Source organism: Homalodisca vitripennis, chromosome 3 (genome assembly GCF_021130785.1).
Source record: "Homalodisca vitripennis isolate AUS2020 chromosome 3, UT_GWSS_2.1, whole genome shotgun sequence".
Classification (NCBI taxonomy): domain Eukaryota; kingdom Metazoa; phylum Arthropoda; class Insecta; order Hemiptera; family Cicadellidae; genus Homalodisca; species Homalodisca vitripennis.
The window spans coordinates 111,540,940-111,559,602 of NC_060209.1; the positions used below are offsets into that span (position 1 = coordinate 111,540,940).

Sequence of the window (18,663 nt, forward strand, 5' to 3'; positions counted from 1 at the left end):
TTTCCCCGGAGATTTAAGGCAATATCAGATGTTTTTCAACAACAAAGAAGAAGAAAAACCAAGGACTAGAATATTGAAAACAAAATACAAAGTAACTGTGAAATTCCTCTGTGATCTATCGGCAATATATTCAACTACGTTTAGCGGACGGGTGTTGCGCCACGCAAACTCTAGGATGGAAACTGCCCGTCCAATGTCTTCAATGGGTTAAATAGAAAACTTCTGTAATAAGAGGCAGTGAATCAGGGAATAATGAACTGAGTGATGGGAGAGCCTGGTATCGCCACACAGCTGTACACTTGTCCCCACCCAATTTCGTAAAAAGGGTTATTTTATAATTAAAAAATTTATTTTTATAACATAAAAGTGTGTAAATAATAATCAAGGCAGCATATGCCTTCATATTGTGTGTTTTGAATCAGCACATAGCAAATTGTGAGCAATAAAATCAATATTATTGCAAGTGCTTCACTTTCACACTTGCAATATTTTTGAACTTTTTCCGTGAAAGGTTGTACAAGCAAATCAAGACAATGTTTTTATCAATAAAATAAAAAAGTTTATTTTGCTTCATACAACAACAACATAATCTGAATTGAGCGAAACATCAAATCTGATTGTTACTGATTAGGTTCATGTCTATAATGCAAATAAATGTTATTATATTTTTAGATTCAAACCACAATAAACTTTCCACATAGGACTAACAGCTATTATATAGATTAACATTTTATTAAATATACAGTCATGAAATAATGTTTTGTAATTTCTGCAGTTATATAAGGTGAAACAGTATTAACTAAAAATATCTATATAGGATAAGGAATAGATATAGAAAACTTTGCCAATGAAGGTTAATCTTCACTTATTTATGAAACATTTCAAAAAAATAAAGTTAGCACTGTAGATTTAAATAATAATTAATATACTAATTAGACACTAATTAATATATTAATAAAGGTAAATTATTCTTCCGCGCCTAACACAAAATAAAGTTAATATAAAACATTGGAATATAACTGTTAGGGTAAACTGGCAAACGATTCCTTAAACAATAACATCAAAATCATACTACAATTATATATTATAAAAGCCAAAAATTAATACTTCCTATGGTAAAAACAAATTAGTCCCCCTATTAAAAAATAAAGGAGCTATGACATTTTTTACAACTGACAAAACTAAGCTGTAAAAGCTAGGTTCATTGAAACAGACAAAAAGTAAAACATGAAGGTGATTGTGTATAGTTACTAAAATTTATATTTGAATCAAAATAAACAATTAATAAAGACTACATGAGAAGTTAACCCGCCACAAGGCACCTATGCTCTTTAGCTGTCTGCCTAGCTCATCTAACATTTGATAATAAAAAAATAAACAGATTTATGATCACAAACTATTAGATTATGAATACAATATAAAAATATGAAACCAAGTAAAATGTTTTGACTGCCTCATTCCTAAAAATATATTGGTATGGAAAAATTAAACAACTGGTTTTTAAACATTAATTACCAATTACATGTCAAGTTGTCCAAAAACAGAAAATATTGTTAAATCAATTAAAAAAATTATAAATCAGTCCTTTGCATAAAGTTGACAATAAGCAGTTGGCAACATTTTACATGGTTTTAGGTCATTTTAACACACTCCAACAGACTCATCCACACACACACACACATGCACGCACACACACAAAACCTCAAGCTCACATGGATCACAGGTCATATACTCTTTACAGTCAAATTAACAAGATGTGCATTACCTCGATAAGACCTACTGCCCAAAGTGTACACTACTCAAGCTAACTGTATTAAACAAATAATTGTTAATAAAACAAAATATCAAAGTGTTAATGTAAACATATTTACAGCCATTATAAGGAGGCATAAATGTAACTATGGAATATGGAAAGCAAGTGCCTTTAAATCCTGAAGCCTTTTAAGCTGTATAGTGTTAAAATATGACATTCAATAATGTATAGTTGGAAAACCGCAAAGGTCCTCATAATGGAAAAACACCACACAAAACTAAGATTTTTCAACCTTTTGATGTCAGCATTAAATTGTTAAAACAAAAACAAATATTCCTCACAAAACTGTAATTAGGTACATTAAAGCATTCTTCAACTACTGTTTAAATATAAATAACTGGTATGATTTAAATGTAACAAACGGGCTCAAACATACAGTGCTAACAAATGGAGCCTAATTTGATCCATAACATCAAAAGAATAACATTTTCAGATAGCAACTGGTCAGGAATATTTCCACACTGCAATCAATAATAGAGTTACACATTTTCATTAAAAATCTTAAAAGCCAATATCACTTCAATCTAGTAAATGACTTTGCACATAAAATCTTTATCACATTCAAATATCTTGACAAAATTAGCTTATATATCGAGGAATAAGTGGTACAATTGGCAGGCCATATTGCTAAACTAAGACTTTGAAGTGTCCATGGGAGAAGCAGGAGAGGGGGAGGCAGGGGATGGAGAGGTGGGAGCTTGAGGAGAGGGTATAGAGTATGGGGGAATAGCTGGCTTGATGAACCTGTCGGATGGTCGTTGGCCCGGCCTTAAGTGGTGAACCTGTAATCAATACATAATACATGTAAATGTTCTGTATCCAACATAATCTGTATGTACTTATTCAAAATAAACGAAATTTAAAAGAATCATGTTTGTTTTTGAACAACAGGCCTTATTACAAGTAAAACAGATTATTTATTGATCTAACAAAATTTGAAATAATCTATGTATTGTTACATATTGTAGGAAATGAAAACTTTTCTACGCCTAGATAAGTTTTCCGACATCCTAAGCCATGTCAGTTATTATTGCATACTAAGATTGGGCAGGATTTGTGGAAGTTCTTTTTGTTCATGCCTTGGGCTGTCAGGTGTTACGCACTTACTATAATCCTGAACTTATCAAATTTAAAAAAGTAAAAAAACAAAAAAACTTATTGTGTACCAAGTTTGAGGTTAGAAAGAAAATCTGCAACTGACTTACTAGGAGACATACTAATTGTGCACACTGGTGATGATTCAATCTTCAAATGGTGTGATGATGAGTGAATCACTAGCCTTACATCAATATATTGATATGGTATATTGTAGAAGTGAAATGTTGAAATGTTAAGACCTATAATAGTGGCGGATTACAGCAGCAATTTACGTAAAGGATCGAATGTTGGTAATCGTCCTCATGGAAAGAAAGTATAACATAAAATGGTATGTCGGTTTTCAATCACTTGCTAAATGTAACTATACTGAAAACCTATATGAAAGGGAAAATGTCCAAGGAGGTTTAGAAAAGCTCAGCTATGTTAGGGCCAACAACTGAGCCATTACCTGTCCATCTTATACAATGACACTTTATTGACCGTAGTTTGTTCCAAGCATGCCTAAAAAAGGAAACGGTCTTCTGGTGTCCAGACTGTGAAGCAGGTCTCTGTGTGGGAGAATTTTTCAAGACAAACCAGACAAAAATTAACTTCTAAGATTAAAATATAATTTTTGTAATTACTTACACATACCATAAGATTTGTTTGATTATTTTTAGATTAGGTTTGATTAAAAAATTTAATGGTCTAAGCGTGTTTATTTATACACTCAGCTTAAAACAAATCTGGACAACAAAATGAAGAAAACTACAGAAGCACTCATACAAGGAGGTATAAGTGCACACACAAAACATGTATTAAAGTATTAAAATGCCACAATTTTCCTCAGGATTATTTGAAATCTATTTTTTAATAATAATTATAACATGATGCATTAAAATAATTATTATATAGATGATGCCTAACCAATTTTCGTTTATACTGAGCTCGTAAAAAAACAAATTTTTTTAAATATCACCATCGTAAAATTCACTACAGAAAATCAAATAAATTGTTGCTATAGTCAGCAAAGAAGTATGATATGTATATTGTCTGGAAGCACTACGACTAATTCGATGTGTGTTTGTAAAAAATAATTTAGAGTTTATGTTTGAATTACTATTATTTTTACTTCATTAATTATAGAATCAGAGAGTAAACATGTCAGAGATTCTACAACACCAATTCCTGCTGATACATTCCAACATATTCATTTTTAGTTGCAAACTAGCATGTATTAAAATTATATTATGCTTTTAAGGTTCCATTTAAGATTGTATACTATTTGTAAAACAACCCTATATCCTACAATGTGTATGTGCATAATTTCACTGCTACAAGTTATTGTAAAACAGTTATTGAACCTATAAGAACACAATCTGCAGGGTGATCAATTCAAGGTGGCCACCATTGGGATCTCAGAAACCATTAATACTATTAATTTTATAGCAAAATGTAAATTTGAAACTTTACTTTATTTTTTTAATTATTCAAATTATATAGTTTAAATTTGGTTGCTATTTTCCAGTATGGCAGCCAACTTTGAAATATATTATGGAAACTTCTATTTTTATGATGGATTTGAGTTTAATGCACAATTCTAAGATTTTTTCGTTTTTTGAGTTATTTCGATATACTTAACTGTTCTTTGTGTTATTTGGATGTACTTAATTGTTTAGCTGCTAGGAGTGCTGAAAGTTTCAGAACTCTTCTTGACATTTTTTTAAGGAAGCATGTTTTACCATTAGACAAAACATTAACTTGGAGTACAATATTTTTCAATAGAGTGTTAGAAAGCTGTTGCAATTTCACAAAACTATTTTACACCAAAATGTACTTAAATTACTGTTAAAAGTAATTATTTACGATGACTTAAATATAAATTAAAGCAGGTTTTCAAAATGACCTCCATCTTCATAAATACATGCTGTGCCCTCCTGTGCAAGTCATTTAGGACTTGTGCTGACGTGTTATGGTGAATATTGTGCAAAATGTCAAAAATCTGTACTCTTTTTGTGCATAATGTTAACAGACGTTTTGTGGCACTTTTGGAAAGAGGAGAGGTAACATATGGAATTAAGTGAGCCGGGAGTTTTAATTTTTATGTGAATATACAGCATATCTCTCTTAGCTTCTAAAAGTTAAAACAGACAGGGAAAGCCACTCTGCATGTTACCTTGGCTAATTGCTGCACTCTTAAAAGTCATCATGTAGATTGATTTCAACTATACATAAAAAAAATTGATTAGAAGCAGTAAAATGTACATTACTGCTTTATATTGAATTCTACAATGAATACTGACTGCGTGAGGAGGAGCTGGAGGGGATGAGTTGCCCTGGAGTCCCTGGAAGGCTGGACCTATTGGTGGTGGCACAGGGTGAGTGGTACCAAGACCACAAGCATAGCACCTCGGCACGACAGGAACCACCGGAGCACCCAGTGCTGCCAATCCACCTACAATACATCATTTTATTATCAGTATTTGTATTTAAAATAAACTAATATAGACAGATTTTCTTAATATTTTGCAATCGTTTTGAATCATTAAATATGGTAAAATAATGATGGTAGCAAACAAGGATGTGTTGAAAAGACGTAAAACATGTATAGCAATATAACAAAGGTAAATATTATGAAAAAAAAAAAAAAAAAACACTTTGCAACGATTTCTAAAAGACAAACCATCATTGTTTCTACAGTAAATAGAGATAAATGGAGTACAAAGAAAGTCTACCCTATCAAAGGTTTTCTGAAGTTTTAAACTGACAGCTCACACTTTGATCCAAGAGCAGGGTTTAGTATACAAGTAGTACATCTTCAATGGGCCAGACTGGCAATGCCCTTAAGAAAATATGCAACGGTGTTCAAGTAGAAGGCATAGTAATTGAAACATGTGCCAGAAGGTTCATATAGAATAAACCTAAAGGTGTAGAATACCTGCTAATATCAAGACAGTTTTAATGACAAAGAGGAACAAAGTAGTTTGGTTGGGTGCCGGATGTAAGGCATTCTGGGAATAAACCAACAGACCTGGCCAAGATAGTCTCTGAAAACTTTTTGGTAGGGCTAGAGCCGGGCTGTGGAATACCCTTCTAGAGTACCTTTGATCTTGAAAATGCCTAGGAAAAAAAGGGACAGATACAAGACATACAGAAAGGCCTCATGACTCAAGCAAAGAGGATACACGACTTGTACTTGGAATGATAACAGAGCATGACCCTCTTTGGAAACATCTGATGAAGGTAGGTCTATTGATGAATGCACTCTGTGGAGATGCAGAGGAATAAGTGGATCACATATGACCAAATTGTCCTGCTATTTGTAAAATCAGGGTAAAATTCCTAAGACTTATCTCTTGAGCCCCACGAATATTAGACAACAGGAGCCTACAAATGTAATTAATTTTTGCAGAAGTCTGATTTGAGGGTAAATATAAGTAAGGGAAGTGCAAAGGTGATAAAAGAACATAATGCAAAGGGTAAAAAACCTTTCCCTCCTAGAACAAAATTTTAGCACTAAGACACCAAATTAAGTCAGCTAAATGAGATAAAATAATTATCACATCTAAGGATTGAATAAAATCATCACCAAATTGATATATACCATTCTTAAACTCTACACAATTACGAAAATAGGTTTTAAAGATATTTTGTATTGAATATCAACAAAATTTTACAATAGGTCTTGATTACCTTGTATGCATTATAATATAATCTTAATTCTACTAGTTTCTTTCTTTGTTTTTCACTTAATACGTGTAATAAACAGTTGTTACAACACTGAAATTTTACATAGTTATCTATCTTTAATAATAGTGGATGACAACAGTTTTAAACCTTAATACTATTTTAAAATTTGAAAACCTTGTTAGAGCACTAAGATTCTTCACATGTCTTTTAGGACCACTGATGGTATACTGTGTTCAGTAAGACACTGTATCAAGTGAACACCATCAGATGGTCTCTGGAGGGTTAAATTGCCATTTAAAATTATGATGTTAAGACTTGAACTGTTTATTAGTGGTGAATATTTATTTATTTGCAACACTCAAACATACAACTAGACATACATACTATATACGAGTTTATAGTATATCTTAGAGCATATACACTAGATGTACAAACATTCACCTCCAGGGCTAAGAGATCGAGAGGAGCTGGGTGATAGATTGTAGGGAATAGGACTGGACACTGTGCGAGAACGTACAACCAGATATAGATACTGTATATGAGTCTCTGTGTAGGTGTAAGCGTGTTCCTATACACTAGACATGTAAACACTTACCTCCAGGGCTAAGAGGCCGAGAGGAGCTGGGTGACGGATTGTAGGGAATGGGACTGGACACTGTGCGAGAACGTACAACCAGATATAGATACTGTATATGAGTCTCTGTGTAGGTGTAAGCATGTTCCTATACACTAGACATGTAAACACTTACCTCCAGGGCTAAGAGGCCGAGAGGAGCTGGGTGACGGATTGTAGGGAATGGGACTGGACACTGTGCGAGAACGTACAGAAGCTATCTCATTGTAGTGACGCTCTTCTTCCATTTCTAAGCTATTAAACATAATACTTAGTTTTCTTTTAAAACAAGACAAAGAAAAAAGTAGTACTACGGAAATGTTGATAACAATATAAATATAAAAAATGTGTAATACAAAAATTGTCCTTTTAAAATTACAGTGCTGAATTTAGATAAAATAGCTTAAGAATATAAATTTACAAGTTTAAAACTTTGTTTATTTTTATTAATTGGCTGTGTTAGCATTATTACTTGAGGAGCTAAAATGATATAATTTGCCTGTTTGATTCTCCGTCTGTCCACATGAAATACATAAACAAACTAAACTACAAATTTTGCAGGAAGCTTCATGTAAATAAATAAGAAACATCGAGTTTGATGATAGTGCTTGTCACTCCATGGGATTTGGCTAATGTGTTAGTGAACATTTTTACATTGGTTTCATGGATAACCAATATGGCAACAAGAACAATACAGAATAAATATTTTTTTTTAACTGAGTATAATTATATGACAATAACATATTGTTGCAAGTGACACACGAAGCAACTTATTCCTGTGTTGTAAATGTATAAAATATATTTAAAATATTTTACCACCTTTTTAACCTTGGAACTGGCCATCATTTTTCCCAAAATGGCAGGCACTTTTTGGTGATTTTGTATTTTAATCACTGCTCATCTATTTTTTAAGATACAAACATTTTAAAAACATCAATGTCTTTAAAAATAAATGCAGTTTCCCCAAAAAATATTAAAGATTGAATCATTTAATGTATTTTTATTTTTTTACAGATTAACATAAAAATATTAGTAAAGAATAAATTTTTCTCAAAATGTATAGCACCCTCTCAGGTAATATGAAAGTTTTTAGAATAATTCTAAAATATACAAAAGTTTGCTTATATACCTCAATTACAAATTACAAAAAAAATAATTAGGTAAAAGAAGTTTATTGGTACTTTTGAATAATATATCTATAAAAACTACAAAATCTGAAAAAGTTTGTATAGCACTATTATGTATACCATTGTGACATTTTGGAATCTATTGGATGAACAAATATTTTTTTCTAAGAGATAAATATATGTAGAAGAGAAAAATATGATATTTATAGAAGTTTACATTGTATAAAATATTTTATATGGCAACAAACTTTTTTTTATTTTTGCAAAAGTCAAAATTGTGAAATAAATGCTTAACTTTTTTAGCTAACAATTTTCTTTTCATCCAAATATTATTTATAAAGACAGTATGTTTATTGCAGTTTACAAAAATGTACAACAATGTATTTTTATCTCTATTATTGTTTTGTTAAAAAAATAAAACAAGCGATGGTCAAAGAAATAAAACGCTAATACCTTCAGAAAAAGTAAAAAAAAAACTTTTTTACTTCTATAATAAATACCTTTGCATAAATTTAAATCAAAATTTTATTAAAATTAAATTGTCTGCAAAATAATAAAACACTGGACCTACGTGAACATAGGCTTATTTTCAGTTTCACAAAAATCCAACCTATTCGCTAAAACTTAACCTAACCTCTACATTTTTCACTTCACTAATTAAAAAAAAACAATAAACAAACTTTTATTTATACACACTAAATAACGAAAAGTCTAAAATATCCAAATAAATAGCAAGCAATACACCAATACCGGCAATGGTGTAATAACAACAAAGAAATCAACATGGCAACCATGCGATGCGTTGTTCTTCTCTACTGGCTGAGTCGGTGATTGCGCAACAGAACAAAAATAAAATACTAGTTCATAGTCTTCGTTGTCTATTATACTGTTGCTTAGAGCAATTCTTCTTCTTTGTTTTGATATGATTTTCACTATTTCCAGACAACGATAAAGTAACAAAAATAACAAAATTTAATGAAGCTATTTTCAACGCATTAGGCATTTTGGGATTTTACAAAACACAAGCTTGCGACAAAAAATTCGTACACTGAATATGGAACGACTGGGTCTTAAATATTAAACGAGGTCGTGAAACGTTGATTGGAAGGTAGGGGCCACGATATTAACACCAAAACACTGTGCCAGTTCGTCGAGGGAGCGGGCAGCCAGCTTTGATTTTAGAACTCCGACCACAGAGACTCTAAGATGTCCTCGCCCTACGGAAGCCAGAAGAGAAGAGAGCAAGAAACCTAATTCCAGATATCTAGAAAACCTGAGAAACTAGAACCAATCAAACAGGCAGAATTCCACAGAAACATCTAGAAAGAGATAAACCAGCTGGAAAAACAGACGACTCGACCAGCTGTAGGGAAACAGCTCCCGGCCCGTCCAACGGCCAACAAAATAAAGTGGCAAACGCCACAAGCTTTTCAAACGCTTATTTTATAAACATTTATTTTCCTACTGGCTATTGAAAAGATGTTTCTGAAAGCCAAGAATACACTGTTTTCAATGGCGACACTTACGATCGTGTAGAACGTAAACTCACGATAGGGAATTTTTACAAACATACGGTAATTTTAGCGTGTTCGGAAATTACGCAAACAAATGGCAATAGGAAATGTGAACATCCAAGTTTAGAATTTTATAATGAAAGATTTAACTTAACTATAGAGCGTTTTATGATATAATATGAAACCTTGAATCTTTATCGTTAGATTTACGTATGTTTTACTTCAAACAAAGTAAAAATAGACTTGTTGTGAGAGATCATATTACGACATAGTTAATGCGTCGAAAATAGCTTAGTGCCATTTTGAAACTGTAGTTAATGTATCGATAATCGCTTAAAGCAGGGTTAATGGTTTCTGATATTTTAAAGAATAACAATATTTTTATAAAATGATAAAAAAATATTGGACAAGTGTTGTTTTACTATCTACTAGTTTTTCTTTCGTTTTAATAGCTTTTCCAAATATTAATACTGTAAAATAAATACTCAAATACCATTTGTAAGCAAATTATTGTTTTATTACAACCAATATCCAAAAGTAATTTTCGTAATTATCCAAAAAATTAGTAATTCATATATCGTAATTAAATATATTCAAGTACAACATTTTTGCACAGACAATTTCAGTCTGTTGTGCTTTGAAGCTGTACAATGTGTAGACTTACCTGCTCTCTGATTCAGAAAGATGCCTACACAAAGCTTCACGCCTCTCCACTTCCAGCTGCAGCTTTCTCTGCAGACGGAGATTTTCCTCCCGAATATTCCTCTCTTCTTTAGCATATCTTTCCATTTTCTCAGTATCTAATGACATAAAAACATCATTTATGGCCAAAAATGTAATCATATATACATTTATAAGTTATATTTTATTATTAAGGGTTTTAAAAAATTGTAATTAAAAAATTACAAATTTTAGAGCTTTTTCATTTATTATATACACTTCAAAGTATACTCTTAACCCTTTGCACGCCAGCCTATTTTCCAAAAGTACTACCCAGAAACGCCAAGAGCATTTTCAGCAGTTTTGCAAGCTTTCACAAAATGTATCATAACTTTATTATTTTTTTAACAGATATTGATGATTTCTTTACCATTATTTTGCTTATGAAATGCCCTTGTTCGGTTTGTAAATTGTAGTTGCATAAATGTAATTTAAACTTATAAAAAAAAAAAATTAAAATTTAGAAAAAAAAATTAAAATTTTCAAAAATATGTTTTTTAGCACAAATAATTGGTTTCAAAAAAACTGTATACTGATTTCCTGTTGTATCCTAGTAAACTATATCTACCCCTTAACCTAATTACAACATTTCAAAAGCCTACCTTATATAGAAGTCCAGTTGTGATTTTTTTTCACTAAATGTGACATGGGCACAGTTTTTGTAAGTTGCATGGATGTTGTATGTAATGTTACACTATATTCACAAATCAATATTTGACACTATACTAAAATAAATCGGTACTTTGGTATTATACCAAACACACCAGTATGAAGAACACAAAAATATAAATTGATAGAACGAAAAAACAACTCTTTAATTACAAACTTACAACGATTATCAATTGTTAATGGGGTCAGATTCCGTTATATGCCCCCAACGCTTAAACTTTTTTCAATGAACTTAGAACGTTATAAAACGATGTAGTTGAGTAACAGAACTAACATTCCATCAATCAACATGCATTTCCAGGTATTGTGATCGGTATTGTTGTCGCTGTTATCTTATCTTTCTCGAGAATCCCGATTACGGCAGGCCGCGCGGTATCACATGATTATTTAATTTTTTTGCACGGTACATAATTGCCTTTCCATTACAATTCAATTTATATTTCTGATCAGCCCCTCTAGAATTTGATATTTTACTGATAGGTACTATCTCGAGGGATGTTTTTCTTTCGTTGACATCAGCGCGGGCTTCAGCAGCACCTTCAGCCGGAGGCACTCGTATTTTGGGTGGCGGAGTGTGATCAAGAATAAAAACAAGTTTTGTGTGTTTTTTTTCAATAAAGAGTTTAGTTTTTGTTTGGTAATGTTTGTTTTTGTTGAATTTTTGTGTTTGGAGAAATGTAGGGGTAAAACACGGAAGTACAACAAAGCGACGCACCAGCTGAACGGGCGATGAGACTCTGCAATCACGTTATCTACTAGACCGCTCGACTTAGACCTCTGTCTGAGGATGGGGAGGGGTTTGCGATAAGACAATTCCTGTTTTATATTGACGAAATATTGTTTAACGCTAATCTAGTAATCAGTAGAACCTAAATGTCAAATAACGATTCATGTCTGGGTGTGGTCGGTATAATCCCAAAGTACCAATAAATCTAATAAAAGGGGCATAATAAAAATGCCCTAACAACAAAAGTAATGAGAGAAATACAAACGTAAACAACACACAGCAACACGAACGTAACCTCACTCTCGACCAAACAATCTAACAGCTGCAAAGCTCAAATACGACCTAACAGTCCATAGAGGAATAAACTTCTTTGTGGTTTCAAAGCAACTAATCGATTATCGATTAGTCAAAATTTCGCGGCAATCAGATGAACTATAAGAAAATTACAGGTGAAAAACGTGACGTACCTATATTACGGCCGTTGGCGATTTTTAGTTGAGTAGCCGACGGCCGTAATATAGGTACGTTGGCGTGCAAAGGGTTAAACTATTTTACATCATAATTAACATTTATATTAAAGCACTTATTCATACTTAGGTACAAGTTTGTAATGTTATTGAATAAAATTCTGCAGCTATTGTGGCAAAGATGTCTGACTATTAATCCAATGATAGTCTGTTTTGTTCGAATTGACATGTTTCATCACCATTGACTATGTGGTTAAGAAATTCTTCATTGTACCCAATAAAAAACTGTAGAACTGATTCCACTCTCTTTGTTTTGAGTTCATCAATCAAAAGTTTGTGTAACTAGTTATTGGGGTTATCTGTTACAATTTCTTACACTAGACATCTGTGGAAAATGCTTTGAACAATCTGTGATTGTGAACCTTCAGTTTTTCTTACCCTTGTGATTGATTTGTTCGACGAGGTCATTGATAACCACAGACGGTGAGCTATAGATTAAGATATGATAATTAGGGTATGGTTATCCAAAGGAATATAGTTAAAAGTTTATTCAATAATCTATATATATAAAAGAAAGTCGTGTTAGTTACACTATTTATAAGTCAAGAACGGCTGATCCGATTTGGCTGAAAATTGGTAGGGAGGTAGCTAAGAACTGGGAAAAACACATAGGATACTTTTTATCCCGTTCCCGACTCAGGATTCCGCCCCACTGGTCTCTAAAAGTTACGGAAATACCCGTAAGAAATGCATTACAGCAAACATATGTTATTAAGTGAAAGGGCCTGTTCAAATTGAATCAGCTGTTCTTTGTAAACATATATAATGCAAAAAAAGAAATATATGTTTATATTATTTAATTACCATTTTAAATTTCTTTACATTTATAGTTTTAAAGCATAGAGTAAGCTTAAGAGAAACAGCAAATTTTGTTTCAACTGTTTCTGCAATCACTGTTAAGCATTGACTTTACTATCCAGGTAATGGTGGAACTGGTAAGACATTCCTCATGTCAGTAGTTTTAGCCACTGTTCGTGTAAGATCCAACATTGCAGTTTCAGTTGCTTCTTCTGGAATAGCAGCCACATTGTTAGAAGGATGTCGTACGGCACATTCTGCATTAAAATTGCCGTTGAATCTTCAATATATTGAAGAACCAACGTGCAACATTACAAAGCGCTCCGCTATGGCGAAAGTTTTATCAGAATCGAAGATCATCATCTGGGACGAATGCGCAATAGCGCATAAACGTGCATTGGAAGCAGTTAACCTAACATTGCAAGATCTACGTAATGACTCAAAATGTTTTGGAGGCGCAACTATTTTACTGTCTGGCGATTTCCGCCAAACATTGCCAGTAATTCCCAGATCAACTGCTGCCGAAAAAATAAACGCTTGCCTCAAATCATCGAATCTATGGCGATATGTTAGGAAACTTCAGCTGACAACAAGCATGAGAGTTGCATTGCTGAACAATACATCTGCTGAAGATTTCTCTGAGTAATTGTTGACTATCGGTAATGGTCGAGTACCTGTCGACGAATCGAGCGGATTGATTTCATTTCCTCGGAATATCTGTAACTTTGTCTCATCGAAAGACGAACTCATCAACAAAGTATTCCCAAACATCATTACTAACCTCAAAAATAATGAATGGTTGAGTGAGTGAGCAATTTTGGCAGCTAAGAATAAAGATGTAGTTGACTTAAACTACATAATTCAGAATGAGATCATTGGAACACTGCATTCTTTCAAATCTGTTGACTGTGTAACAAATGAAGATGATGCCACCAACTATCCAATTGAATGTTTAAACTCCTTGGATGTACCTGGCACAATTTACAACTAAATATTGGTTCTGTAGTAATGCTTCGAAACTTATACCAACCAAAACTGTGCAACGGAACAAGTTTGGTGGTAAGTAAATTGATGAACAATTTGATTTACACCACAATACTCAAAGGTGAGGAAATTCTCATTCCGAGGATCCCGATGATCCCACCCGACATGCCATTTGAGTTTAAACGGTTTCAATTTCCGATCCGTCATGACTGTAAATAAGTCACAAGGCCAATCGTTGAAAGTTTGTGGTCTTAATCTCAAACATCCATGTTTTTCCCATGGCCAATTAAATGTTGCATGTCCACGGGTCGGAAGACCATCCGCGTTATTTGTTTTCGCGCCTAATAAAAAAACAAAAAATTTAGTTTATCACAAGGTGCTACAATAAATGGCAAATAAAGAATCATTGAATAATTATATTTTTTATTTACAATTATCCTAATTTAAAAAGTAAAAAATGTGATCATGTGATATTGCCTTTAAGGCGGGACAAAGTTCGCCGGGTCAGCTAGTTAAATATAATAAAAAATAACAAATAAATATAATTTCAACGTTGGTAAATGTAGACTTAGAATGAACACATTGTCCAAACATTATCCTTCGATTTTCATTTCATATAATTTTTAAGTTGTCCAACATATAAAATAATTTAATTTTTATTACTCTACATTCATGACTCTTTAAACTTTTTGACACATCCTTAAAATCGCTTATTAGTAACTCTTGATAACAATGTACGATACAGAATGAAGTACACACTTTCCAGTGTTTTAAACATTATATTAAAAGAACACAAACTAATCACACACAATATCTAAAAAATTGTAATGCCAGTGGGCACACTGTCCTTCACAATTGCACAGTGCAAATAAACACGAGATCACAACGACAACTAATGAGCATAAAAGCTGACAATCCACTAATGGGTGGAGTGTGAGTGGGGAGAAAGGTATGTGACCGCCCAAGGTCACGAGTGTTGCCAACCCTTGCAGTTACCCAAAACAAAATCACTGGGGGACACCTGTACTCAGCGCGCCTACTGGAATGTTAAATACAAATGTTTCTGTTTACAAAAAAGTATCTTTACTTACGTTCTTGTTGAGCGTTTGCAAGTTGGTTGCGCAAACGGTTGACTTCTCCACGTAGGTTCTGTATATGAGCACTTAGATTGCTGGCTGTGTCTCCATTGCTAATGTCTCTTGGAGAGGCAGGATCAGAAACTGGCTGATCAAGTTTTATCTGAAGAAGTCTGAAATTATACATAAAATAAGTAAAAATAATAGTTGATTACACCAATTATTGTAGATTTTGATATAATATAACTCAACAATCAATCAATTAATCTCTTAGTTCGTTTCTCTATGTGCAATTTAGAAGGGAACATGTCAATAGAAATTTGTTTCATAAACTAAACAATACATTAAAACAACTTTGTAATAATTAAATATCAGATAATGGATAATGTATCATATATATATACTATTTACATATTATCAATAAAATTAAAATATTGAAAAAATTTATTTATATTAATGCTTTTGTTTCTTTTGAAAGTAGACATCCTCCTCTCCTCATTTAGAATCCACGGAAGACTATTGTAACTGAGATGCAGAGATGGTAAGGCCCCATGATGGTTCTGAAGTACTTGTACCATGATAAGTGACAGCTACGTTGTTCCTCTCTTGTGCCATTGTGATGATATGAACCAGTTGTAATAAATTGTTCTGTATTTTTCCTCACATACGTACATGCTTTATATCCTACCAGCCCTGTCATGACTATATTTGTGAAAGAGGGGGACACAACTACATCTTTTCCATCTGCCCGATAGTCCTGAGAGGCCGTTTCGGAAGTCGGAACTCTTAACAATGTTTTTCATACTTGACAGCCTGCAAAAGACGATCTCATACAGTAAAAGTGACTCTAAATGACCATGATAAAAAGTTTAAAGAACAATCCTCCTACTAGCATGAGTCAGACTGAAGTGCATAATCGGCTAAGTGACATATTGTGTGAGATCTTTATCACATATAGTCAACATGGTAATCTCAAGTGAGCCCATTGCCAAGAATATCCCAAGGAATTTTACGTAATTAACTTGCTTTATAATAATTTCATTTAAATTTCTTAAGCACACACTTACATTCGTATATATTTATTATATAGAAAGAGTTATGATAACGGATCAATTACAATAAAATTCTGTCTTATATTAAGAATGACTTTTCTACTACATACAAGGATTTAAGAGTGGCTGGTTCTATTATCAAACTTTAAGTGGTCAACCTATAATTATTCAACATTACATATTCATGGAATTTAATTATTATAATTATAATAATCATCATTAAATATGAATAAAGTTTTAATCAAAATATATTCTCGTTTAGTAATAAACTTAATTTGATTTAAATATTAAATAAGATTAAAATTAATTCAAACATGAAAATCGATGATAACAATTAATAAAACAAATTTGACAAAGAATTGTACAAAAAATGTTTTATTAGTTACAGTAGTGGTTAATTCCAGAAATGGCGGAACAATATGAGGAAACCCACCAACTGACATGGTTAAGAAAAGTAAACACCTACTTATGCTCCTTTGTTTATATCTCTGAGTATATCAGTGTGTCCATATAACATCATGTACACCTAATAAGTTTCCTTTCTTTGGTGTTTGGGAAAGATATGTACCTAATTCGGAAAAATGAAGAGAACAAACTATTACCACCACAGCTCCAGACTGCAGTCTAGTATTGCAAAGCCAGAGGTCTGCAGCGTACAAACTTACAATACGAGATAACAATTTTGCCAGCACACAAGATTGGGTTGATCCAAAGTACAGCGAAAAGATAAAATAATCGTCTGTGTACATCGAGCGGCTTACTTCCACGCATAAAACCAGCAGATAAACTTGTGTTGACAAATATAGACAGAAAATATGAACTTCAAGTAAAATATTATTTAAAATCATTCTATTATGTTACTAAATAGTTTTTTTTTATACACAAAGAACAACATTTTTTGTTGATTTGCGTACTGCCGATCAGTTGTCTACAAATAGGAGCAGGCAACACATGTCAATACACAAAAACATATAAAACATTAACTACTGTATAACCAAAATATTATTTGTTAAACTAAAGTAATTTGTTTAGAAAAAAAAATTTCAAAGAGGAAGTACACCAAAGATACGTAATAGTAAATGGTAATTTGTGTAATGTTGATCAGCTGTTGTCCACGAACAGACTTGTTAGGATTAGAGATTTAGCTTTGACATATCACACATCAGTTGTTATATTTTAACCTGCTCCCAGGCAACCACCACAGATCGCCATCAACTGCTTTCTCATTGGTTTCTGCTTTGTGCTGCCATCATATGGTTACTTTTGAAATTGCTAATGTAAATATCTATTGCCAGTACTTTTGTCCTTTTTCATTGCATGTTTTATATGCCTATTGATGCCATCTAGGAATAATATATTAAAAGTTTATCCATTTCTTCAATGATAAGTGATTTGATAGGTTTTCATTAAAATTCTTTCCAACTTCTTTTGATATTCTATAGAATTACTAGTCCTGTTTGTAACTTGCTACAGCTTCTGTTTTACTGCCTTGTTGTTATGTTGGTTTTACAGTTCTTTGTATAAAAAAATGTAATTTATTTTAATTTTACACCACAAATTCGCATTTCTTGTACAAATACATATTCGTCTTTAGTTTATCTTATAGGCTTAATAATTTTTCCAATTCCACCATGTTATAGAGAATTTAATGATGTATAAATATAATAGTTTTTTATGAATAGAGTTGTTAAAATAATAAAACCACAGCTGTGACAGAGCACGCTAATCAATTCATCCTGGTATCAATTCATGACAGTCTGAGGCACGTCATAGTAGTCTGATTGGAAGAGGGTTACACAATTCTATTGGTATCACAATCTAGTGATATATGCCACTGTATTGATTAGCGGAATTACATAACAAAAACTCATGCATAATCCACATACTTTTCCTGGAGCCAAAAATTCACGCATAATCCATTTTCATCGACAGTAATAGCCCTAGCTAGTTACACAAAGTATTATGGCTCTGAATATACCATATAAAGAATGCATCGGAAAGTTATCTGCTATGGAAGTTACCGAAATGCGGTTAATTTGCAAACTGTGGAATAAGTAGAAACTGGTTCCAAACAGTATCTTCCACACTTGCTCCCAGAATACAAGCATAATAATTAACATAATCAATTACTGGCTCTTAAATATTTTGTTTGCTTTAAGATAATGCAAGAATAGAATCAAGCAATCCGTTCAATACCCAAATATAACAGCTAAATTAGTGTTGACAAATATATAAGCTATCAAAGCTGCATATAAAATAGACACTAAATCACTTAA

At 32.5% G+C, this 18,663-nt stretch overlaps 1 protein-coding gene across 2 annotated transcripts in view; it reads right to left on the reverse strand.

Annotated features, from left to right (window-relative positions):
- Positions 1-536: 536 nt before the first annotated feature.
- LOC124357311 (coiled-coil domain-containing protein 6) overlaps positions 537-18,663 on the reverse strand; it is a 29,442-nt gene continuing 11,315 nt past the window's right edge. For both annotated transcript variants that reach the window (XM_046808979.1, XM_046808980.1), the window contains exons 6-10: positions 15,351-15,508; positions 10,499-10,634; positions 7,330-7,448; positions 5,194-5,345; positions 537-2,595 (exon numbers count right to left, since the gene is read on the reverse strand). In XM_046808979.1, coding sequence (XP_046664935.1) covers positions 2,446-2,595; positions 5,194-5,345; positions 7,330-7,448; positions 10,499-10,634; positions 15,351-15,508 — 715 coding nt within the window. In that variant the 3' untranslated portion in view covers positions 537-2,445. The remainder of the gene's footprint in view (positions 2,596-5,193; positions 5,346-7,329; positions 7,449-10,498; positions 10,635-15,350; positions 15,509-18,663) is intronic.